The sequence below is a fragment of the Lates calcarifer genome, linkage group LG12 (assembly GCF_001640805.2).
Source record: "Lates calcarifer isolate ASB-BC8 linkage group LG12, TLL_Latcal_v3, whole genome shotgun sequence".
NCBI classification, from domain to species: domain Eukaryota; kingdom Metazoa; phylum Chordata; class Actinopteri; family Centropomidae; genus Lates; species Lates calcarifer.
In genome coordinates, this window is record NC_066844.1 from 207,821 (window position 1) to 217,802 (window position 9,982).

General features: G+C 47.5%; 2 protein-coding genes across 2 annotated transcripts; one reads left to right on the forward strand and one right to left on the reverse strand.

Moving 5' to 3' along the window:
* The first annotated feature begins 1,302 nt into the window (after positions 1-1,302).
* On the forward strand, positions 1,303-7,577 carry LOC108890680 (protein phosphatase 1 regulatory subunit 15B). The gene is given in 3 exon segments (XM_051074519.1): positions 1,303-4,087; positions 4,089-4,301; positions 5,206-7,577. Coding segments are annotated over 3 exon segments (2,103 nt in total). The 5' UTR covers positions 1,303-2,407; the 3' UTR covers positions 5,416-7,577.
* Positions 7,578-7,702: 125 nt separating this feature from the next.
* LOC108890691 (achaete-scute homolog 5) lies at positions 7,703-9,533 on the reverse strand. Its single transcript, XM_018687673.2, has one exon. The coding sequence runs from the start codon at positions 8,867-8,869 to the stop codon at positions 8,333-8,335; it is 537 nt and encodes a 178-aa protein (XP_018543189.1). The 5' UTR covers positions 8,870-9,533; the 3' UTR covers positions 7,703-8,332.
* Positions 9,534-9,982: the final 449 nt, after the last annotated feature.

Consider the following 9,982-nt stretch of genomic DNA (forward strand, 5'->3'; position numbering starts at 1 on the left):
GATCCGGGCTGCAGTGAGTCCTGAAGAGAGCTGGTTTGTTTCCTGCAGGTTGTTAATGCGCTGTAGACGAGGAGGGTGAGGGTCAAACCTGCAGGAAACAAACTGACTGACCTGCTCTGCTCTGCTCACCTCTCCTACACCTGGTCCACAGAAACCTGGAGAGCAGGAAAGGTCACGTTTCAGTCTTGACCTTTTACCTTTGACCCTGTTGCTCCTGGGTGTGGTCTGGTGTTGTGATCAGGTGACCTGAACACACCTGTCTCTACTCTCAGCCTGTCTGATGTTTAACATCACAGAGTGTCAGAGTGTCAGACTCTCACTCACACTCACACGTAAAAACGTTGTATTTCTTGTTTCTGGCTGATGTGACGCCTCCTGTGCAGACACAGTGTTTCATGTGTTCATCAGTTGTTTGGGTGAATTTTCATCAAGGATTTAGTTAATGATGTTATGAGGATGTTCATTTTAATTTCAGTTAAATATTCAAATCAGCAGCAGACACATGAGTAAACTTGTTAAAACTGTAGTTTTTTAAATGGAGTTCAGTGAAAAGTGAAGTGATGAGTCTGAGCTGCAGCAGACAGGTAAACATCACCTGTTAGACAGGTGTTGTACAGGTGTAGGAGACGTGAGCAGTGGTGGTGGAAGTCCTGAGACCACAGGGACAGAATGTAAGTTCAAAATGAACTTGATCTTTATTTGTACTGACGTTAATGTGAGTGGATTTTCCTGCAGGAAGTCGTCCAGACGTAGATTCACACGTAGACACAAGCTGATGTTAATGTGTAACTTTCATTTGGGAACGTTTTGTATTATTTGCACTAAAAAATAAACTTGAAATGAAGAAAGTTTCCTTCATTTCTCTGAGTCTGTTTCTGCTCTTTTCTTCCCTTCCCTTCCTTTTCATCCCTGTCGTCTCTCTTCTTTCCTTCACATTGTTTTTTCTTCCCTCTCTCTGGACTAAATCCTTAATCTGAGGAGTTTGAGATTATTCGTTCAGAGTTTCATTTTTCATTAAAGAATAAATTGTCAAAATGATAAGAAAATTAAAATGTGATTTGGGAGAATTTTGTCATGTAATAAGATCAGATGATCCTTTATTAGTCCCACAGCGAGGAAATTCACATTGTTAAAGCAGCAAACAGGAAAACGACAATATATAATAAAAACTATAAACAAGAGAACAATAAGCATAAACATAGTTACATATTAACAGATGGTAATAGTAACTTATTCACCTTCCTCTACTGTGTTTAAATATTTTACTATTGATATTTATATATATATATATTCAGCTCTTTATGCATGTATTGATCCATCCTTCCCTTCTCTCCTCTATAATGAATATTTAATGAATAATTAATCATACAAGTATCACAGTAAACTCATTTGTCAGGTTGTTTTTTCCCCTTCAGACTATTTCAGCTTCAGGTCTAAGTAAGGGACCTTGTGGGAGTCTCGAGCTGATAAACACGTGTCAGGTCGGACCCGGACCCTGTGTGATTATGTAACAGACCTGCAGATAGACACGGACCCGGTGTGGTTATGTAACCGCTCTAACACGCCCCCTCCGCCGCAGGAACAGTCAGACGGTCCCTAACCACCGCTTCATGTTTCAGTGAGAGCCGGTATTTGTTGACAGTCCCTGGACTTTCTGATGAAATCTCTCTGAACAGACGGAAGCGACGCGGCGGTGAAACCTTCACTGAACAGGAGAAACGGAGACACAACCAGCACTAAACCCACCGAAAAACAGCTACACGGCACAGTGAAGACACTAAACGGTGGTTTTCGGTCGAATCTTCTGAATTAATCGTCGCTCTCTGGTTAATTAACCGACAAGCTAGCCGCTGCTGCTAAGCTAACCTGCTAACAGCACCGGCCGCCGCTGAACGGAGACCTCCAGCCGCCGCCGCCTTTTCACTGAGATTAAAATCAGATAAAATGGCTCTGTTTTCATCCTCAGACCTGGATTCTTCCTCGTATTATGCCTCCATGGTGTTCAGCTTCTCTTTCTCCTCCAGCTCCGTCTCTGTCTCCGCCAAACTGTCCACCAGGAAGAAGTCCAACCACCACTCTCAGCGAAGCGTCGACGCCGCGGAGCTCGCCGGGCTGACGGACGATATCTCCTGGGTTTCCTCTGGTTGTGGTGACCGGTATGTGTGCCAGTCAGTGTAAAGACGTATGTTTCACTAAAAGGACTTGACTTTTTTAAATGGAAAGCACCAGTAACTGCTCTTGTTAACCCCTGACCTGTGGCCGCAGTGCCCCTCAGTCTGACAGCTGTCAAACACGGAGCTAACCCGCTAAAGAGGACCCGGTCCTGTCCCCGAGGTTACACTGCTTCTCAGCTAATGTCAGATTATTTATACTTTGCACTTTTGAGTTGAGGAAAATGTTCAGAAACATGAGTGATGAGAGACATTTATCCGGCGGGCAGAGCTCGTCCTCTCCGACCGGGCACGGAGTCACCTCTACCGGGCTGGACGCTCAGGAAAGCTCGTGGATCGGCCTGCTCTCCGTGGTGTCCAGGCCGGCGCTGTCATTTCTACAGAAATATCTCCCGGGTCGACCCCGAAACCCGACCCCGGCCGGTAACGGAGCCGGGTGGATCAGTGAAGTCATGAAAACAAGTTCTGTTGACGAAGAGAGAGAGTTCCTGAGACAGCTGGACGACATGATGCCGCTCACGCAGCACGCGTCTCCACACCTGACTTACCTGCGGTGGCAGCACGAGGGAGCCGCGGGGCTGCTGGAGCCGGAGGACGGCTCGGCTCTGCCCTGGCTGACCGCGGACTCTCTGAGGGAGATGGGGATAGAAAACGCGGAGGTGGAGTTGAACCTGTGCCAGCAGACTCAGGTGGGGTACCTGTCCTCAGCCAGGACTTTCCTCAGCCACGTCCTGCTGAGCTCTGTGTCCCCCCCAGAGAGGAACCCCCCAGGAGGGAGGGACTGGGTGAGGAGTGGCGGGGGGAAGAGCAGGACGTGGTGGGGCAGCCTGTGGGGCGGCGAGGAGAGTTCACATAGAGAGTTGTTGTCCTGGTCCGAGGAGACAGATCGGCTTTGTCCTCAACAACCAGGACCTGGAACAAAAGCCCCCGCTGTGTTTGTCCAGAGCGCCGGCACAGGGTCGACTCTGGGAGAAAACACTGGACCCGCTGACCACAAAGAGGAGCTGGCCAACAATGGAGGCCTCCACACAGTCCAGAACACAGAGGGGTCCAAGCCAGACCACGGGCTCAGCATCAGGAACCACCTGAGCGGTTCAGGAGCCGCCTGCAGCCAGGTGGCTCCTCTGACCCCAGACCAGGACAATGGGTACTCCAGTCTGGAGGAGGAGCAGGTCCAGATGAGCCACCTGAATGAGGTGAAGGGTCAGAGCGCAGACCAGCAGGAGGCCGGACCGCCCAGAGACCCCGCTCCCATCAGCGCAGAGATGGAGGAGGAGGAGGAAGAGTCTACGTCAGCACAGGAGGATGAGGAAGAACAGCAGAACCCGGGGTCAGAGGGTCAGACTGAGGCTGTGGGGGCCACAGTGATCCCCACTCCCCAGTGCCAGAACAAGGCCATTGCCTTCATCATGGGCTGCCCCTGCAGCGACGACGACAGCAGCCAATCAGATGGGGAGTCCAGCGATGATGACGATGGTTTTGACAGCGAGGGGTCGTCTGATCTGTCCGACTCATCTGACGAAGACGATGATGACGAGGCGTCAGACTCGGACGGCGAGGTGGACTTGGAGGCGGAGCGTCTCTGGAGCTCCCTGTGCCAAAGTGTGGATCCCTACAACCCCCGAAACTTCACCGCCCCCCTGCACACACGCATCACCCTGCCCAGGAGCATCCCCGCCTCCACGCCACCCTCTTCCACCCACTCCACCCCCGCATCCTCCCCCGACCTCCCCCCCCTCCCCCTCTCCTTCCCCGCCGCCTCCCCTCCCCTGCCCTCCCTCTCCCCTCCGTCCGGCCACGACGTCTGGGACGACTCCACCTCGGCCAGCGAGGTGGACGAAGCTGAGAGCCTCCGTCTGTGGAGCTCCTTCAGCTCCTCCGACCCCTACAGCCCCTTTAACTTCCAGGCCCCCATCAGGACTCAAGAGCCTGCAGAGGCCGCTCCCAGGACCAGGACCAGGGCCAAGAAGGCCTCTCCAGACTCCCCCCCACTCCCCACACCACAAGGCAGCATCTCCACCTGAGTACAGGAAGGAGGAGGCGGAGGAGAGGCTGGACAGCGGTTTCTCTGAAGCCTCCACCTCCTCCTCCACTTCCTCCACCAGCCAACGCTCTGCTACAACTAAGAAGGTCAGTGCTGGTGTTTAACCTGCTTCACCTCCAACAGGTTTATCATCGATCAATAACCTGATCAGCTGGAGTTTCACTGTCAGTCTCTCACTAGCACAGAGACAGGACGATGAGGTTTGTTCAGACTGAGGGTTGAGGTTTATTGATTGATTCAGATCTTCCTCTTGTCTAAATATTGATCATTATGATTGACCCTCAGTGTGATAGTAACCACCTGACACAGGTGTTTTTGTTTCCTCGTTCCTGGTTTTTACAGTGAGGTGTTTTACTGCTGCTCGTCATGTGACTCGGACCTGAACCACAGACTGAGTCACTCCGAGTCCCTGTCATCAGATAACTGAACACACGACACTGAATTATAAATATCTTCAGACTAAACAGCTGAAGACAAAGCTGATGTCTCCTCTTTAACAAAATGATTACTGGGAGATTCATTTTTTCCAGTGTCTGGGTGAGACAGGGTGAGACAGTGAGGGTGACGTTAATCCTCAGTGTTTCACACACTTTCTGTTTCCAGTTGAGTCAGAAAGAGACAGGAAGTGAGTTTGTAGGAAACACCCCCCACACTGTTTCAAATACAACTCAGCAGCCAATCAGATTCAAGATTTTTATTGTCAATCTCCTTAATGTGCAGGACATACGGAGAAATCCAGAAAAAACGTTTCTCTCTCTTGGTAGAAGAAGCAAAATAGAATAAAATTTATACCTTACACCAAACCTTTATACAACAGAGGGGAGCCCTGCTCTGACACAGTGTACCACACCTCCACACTGTTACAGTCCCACAGAGTCCTGATTATTGAATAGTGTAATTAATCAGTTTCTGATGATAAAACCGAAGCAGAAACTCTTCACTTTCGACAGCAGAGTTATTTATTGATAATCTGATCTTTCCTCTCGTCAGGTTCGTTTCTGTGATAACGTGGAGGAGTTCTTCGCCAGCTGTGGTGAGGAAGAGGAGGACCGCCGAGGTCCCTGGGAGGAGCTGGCCCGAGACCGCTGCCGATTCCTGCGACGCTGCCAGGAGGTGGAGCAGAGCATCGCTTACTGTCTGCAGCCACAGCACCGCAGCCTGGTGTACCGCCGCCTCACTCTGCTCTACGTCCAGGACTGAGGACCGCGGTCTGTCCTCCACGTCCAGGACCCCTGAAGACGGTCTCTGCGTCCAGGACGTTTGAAGACAGTCTGTCTTCAGACATCCAGAGGACGGTCCATCTTCAGATGGTCTCTGCGTCCAGGACGTTTGAAGACGATCTGTCCTTGACGTTCAGGTCGACTGAGTAGTTCATGGTCTCATACTGAGGACATGAAGAGCTCCTGTTGTTGAACTGTAAACTGCTTTGACACTATAGAGACACAGAGACAGCAGGTGGACAGACTGAGACCTGCTGGACTCTTACTGACTGACTTTAGTCTTCTTTCTGATGTGGTTCAGTCCACGCCTGCTTGTTTCTGCAGCTTCGTCTTTTTGGATTCAGTCTAACTCAGATTCAGGGTAAACTTCTGATGTGGTCAGAGACCGGCTGGTGTTTGTTGTGAAGATGATGAAGATGAAGGGCTTTAACTTCACTGTGAGGAAAATCCCTGTCAGAGTCTAAATGTTCTTCCTGCAGACAGAGAAATGTCTGCAGCTGTTCCAGTGTTTCCTCGAGCTGTTTCACTTCAGTTTGATCCTGAAACAAGCTGCTGTTTATTAGGGGGAACATGTTGATCAGTTGCCAATAATCAATAATCAGTGATCAATGATCAGTGTTTGTTAAATGTGTTTGTGTGATGGAATCAGCAGCTTCAGTCTGACTCAGATCAAACTGCAGCTCGACCCCTGTGCTGAGGTCAGACCAGGTCCTGGTCCAGGTGAGTCCTGCGGTCTGATCTGGGCTCAGATCTGATCCAGACTCAGGTCTGATCTGGATCAGACCTAAGCCTGGACTCAGGTCTGATCTGGACTCAGGTGTGTCTGTATTCACAGCCAAAGCTTTAGTTTGGTCCCATTTTGTCTTTGAAGCCAAAGATCGAAGTGTTTCAGTCCGACAGGAGGAGGAACTCCGAGTGTTGCATGAATTTCTCTCATTGATGTAGAAACTGTTCCTCTAACTGATCAGACTCACTAATCACTGATAATCAATCAATACACAGAGTATTCTGCTCCTGATCAGTATGATAGATGTCACTGTGGTGTTCAAGAAAACTCCCTTTAATCAGTCACCTGTTGAACTGAACATCTAACACATCCAGACTTTAAAACAACTCCGACTCTTAACTGGACCACAACAAAACCAAACCAGGACCTCCAGGATCCAGACTCACAGATTCAGGTTTATTCATCATTTAAATATTCAGCCTTGTTAATATGAGGTTATTGATTCAGAGCAGAAACATCTTCCTGTTCGTCTGATCAGTGAAGTCAGGATCAATCAAACAGGAAACAGCTTCAGCTGATGATCAATAACTCCTCTCATTGATTAGTTCACTGTTTATCTTTCATGATTCCAAACAGAAGAGCAACAAATCTTCATATCTGACAAACTGGAGATTTGTCAGTTTGACTTTTATTGATAACTATTGATCATCTATTGAACTGATGAGTTTCAGCTGTGGCGGGAAACAACACAAATCGTTCACAGAGAAAAGTATTAAACTCATAATAAACTGATCAGAAAATAAACAGCTGATTATTTAAATCGTCAGTGAAACATCAGGAAACAATAAACTCAGTGAGGAGATGAATTCAGACATCTTTATTTCTAAAATCAATATCTGATCACCTGATCAATACTTCAGTTAAATCTTCAGTAACTCAGTGTTTTAATGAGACAATGTTTTAAATGTACTGCAGAGAAGAAGTACTTTAATATAACTAAAATACAGTAAAAGTACTTGGTTCCTCTGCAGCAGTGAGTGACAGTCTGCGATGTTCAGTTCAACAGAACGAGTCAGAGTCGGGCGGGGGGGAGTCCTAGGTCCTGGTCCTGGGTCTGACTCAGTCGAATATAAAGTTTGTGCATGAATCTGATTTAAACCCTCTTACACTTAAAGTGTCACATGAAGAGAGAAACTCTGAGGAATCACTGCACCGAGCTGAAGGTAGAAACTCTGAGGGAGGGAGGTGGACATCAGGAGGAAGTCGAATTAAATCAGAGGAATCTTTGGTGTTCTATTATAAAAAAAAAGCTTTTTATTTTTCTAACGCTTCATTTGGTGGAAACTGGTTCTGCTTCATCTCCTCACGATCTAAATACGACTTAAATATGAAAATAAAATCAATATTTAATGATCTCACACTCTGTCTGCTCGCTTCTCTCTCATCTCAGGTCAGGGAGATCAAGGCCTTGAATCTCCAGGTCCTTGTAAAGTCTGAACATGTTTCTGTGGTTTAACTGTGTGTCCAGCAGGGGGAGCTGTTCTCTGTCAGACCTGCAGCTGAACAGCACCACCTGCAGGAGGAGAAGGTTACTGCAGCAGCAGCAGCAGCATGTGTCATTTGCCTTCTGCAGTTAAAGAGAGAAACAGCAGGTTTAACAAACAGCACCACCTTCAGGCAGAGAGAGTCACTGCAGCAGAGTTTACTCCAGGTGATCAACTGTTCTGTGAGTTTTTCTTCAGTTTTTGTCCTCAGTCCTGTCTTCACTGTGGTTTGATCTGGATCCACCTCAGGTTCAGTTCTTTAGCAACAGGAGGAAAAACTATCGATTGATCAGAGAATCAGTGATTAAACTGAACATTAAGTCGTTTTATTCTTTAACAGAAACTGAACTTCTGCTGTGTCAGGTTTCTGGATCCTCACTGACTCTGATCCAGAGGTTTTAATCAGTGTCTGGGGATTGATCAGGTCGTTCTGTACGAGTGTTTAACTGATTCCTATAAATCAGACCGATCAGTCTAATCAATAACAGAGAGGAAAGCTGATAGATGAAGAGCACGCAGTTGGTCAGTCAGTGTCTGTGGTTCTGGACCGATGTGGACTCAGGTTCTTCCTCAGCTCAGGTCAGACCTCCTGAGTGCCCCCTGTGGTTGTCTAACAGGTGAGCCCCTCAGGACTCTCCTCCACCGTCCGGCCCAGGAGACGAGGTGTTGGGGGACGCCCCCCTGCTGTGCCTCCCGTCCTCCGGCTCCACCAGTCCCTGCAGGTACTTGATGTACCTGATGGCAGCTCGCAGCGTTTCCACCTTGCTGAGCCGTTTGTCGGCACTCTGACCCGGCAGGTGGTCTCTGAGTTTGGCGTAGCCCTGGTTCACGCACTTCACCCTCTGACGCTCGCGCTCGTTCCGTTTCTGGATGAAGGCCGGCTCGAACGGACACTCGTACACACTGAAGTGTCCGTGGTGGTGAAAGGGGGTCAGGTAGGGCAGGAGCCCGGGGCCGGGGCCCCTCAGAGGGGCTTTGTAGAAGCCGAGGCCGGCGGGGTCCATGGCAGAGGGGTAGATCAAGAAGGGGACAGAGCTGGATAGGGAGTCCGAGGACTGAGAGAGACCGTGGTCCTCAGAGAATCCAGCAGAGGGCGACAGACCGAAGCTCAGGTAAGAAGAACGCTGGTCAATGATTGGCGGAGAGAAGGAGGAGCTCATCATGTGACCTGGACTCACAGAGACCTGATCAGGAGTCAGAGACCAGGGAGACAGTTCATGGTCAGACCCTCAGAGTCCTGCAGACCTGAGGAGGGAAAACAGAGACCTGAAGTTTTGATCAGAGCAGCAGGAAGCTGTCACAGTCAGAGCTGAGTCATTTATTTATCCGATCAATGAACAGAAATATTGATCTCATTCCCCCGACCTCTGACCCCTGACCCCTGATCTTTGACCTCTTGACCCCTCCGTATGACGCTTGTCATCTTCAGGAGCTTTTTTAATTTAATAAAATAACATCTAATTTATCTAATTTAACACACGAGTGTTTAAAACTACGAGTCCCAGGATGCATTTCACTGACAGCCAATCACAGAGCAGAACTGATTCTACATTGTTTTACAGTGGTCAGGAACAGACATGAAGAATTCTATAAATATTAAAACAGGAAATTAACTGTTATCACTTTAGTTCTCAGGGTAATTAAACATAATAGAAAAATAAAAATAAAACTAATGTTTAAAGTAGCAGTCAGGATAAAAATAGACTTGTAAAAATTTGTTTATTGATTGATTAGCCTCACAACAGAAAATTAATCAGCGTCTCTGATAAACTGATGATCATTGTTTTTCAGAATAAAATCCTCAGACATTAAACTGAATGTCGTCTGAAGTCGAAAAATGATCAATGAATCAGAAAAATGTCGAATATAACTGAAGAAAATATTAAAAATAAATTGAAAAAGTTCAAAGAATAATTTCCTGATGTGAAACTGGAAAATAATTTTAAAAAGTTTCCTCTCTAATTTCAACTGTTTGTGCATTTATAAAATCCATTAGACTTTAACAACATTATTTCTGGTTATTTTAGTTCACCAAATAAAACTACTGTTAACATCAAACTCAAATAAAATCTGTTTATCAGTTTATATCAGTTTATATGTGTTAATGTCCACCTGTCTGTCTGATGTCCGTCTGTGTCCATGCGTCTCTGTGGGTCGATGATGATAAAAAAAGTTAGTCTTTGTCTCACCTCCTGTTGCAGCTGCAGCGTTTTCTCCTCTGACTGACTGAGGCTGCAGATGAAAAGCCGAGGATTTACCTGCTTCTACCTGCTGAA

What these genes read in the sequence shown, in the direction of transcription:
- LOC108890691 (XM_018687673.2), bottom strand. Translation starts at nt 8,869, where the DNA reads ATGATGAGCTCCTCCTTCTCTCCGCCAATCATTGACCAGCGTTCTTCT.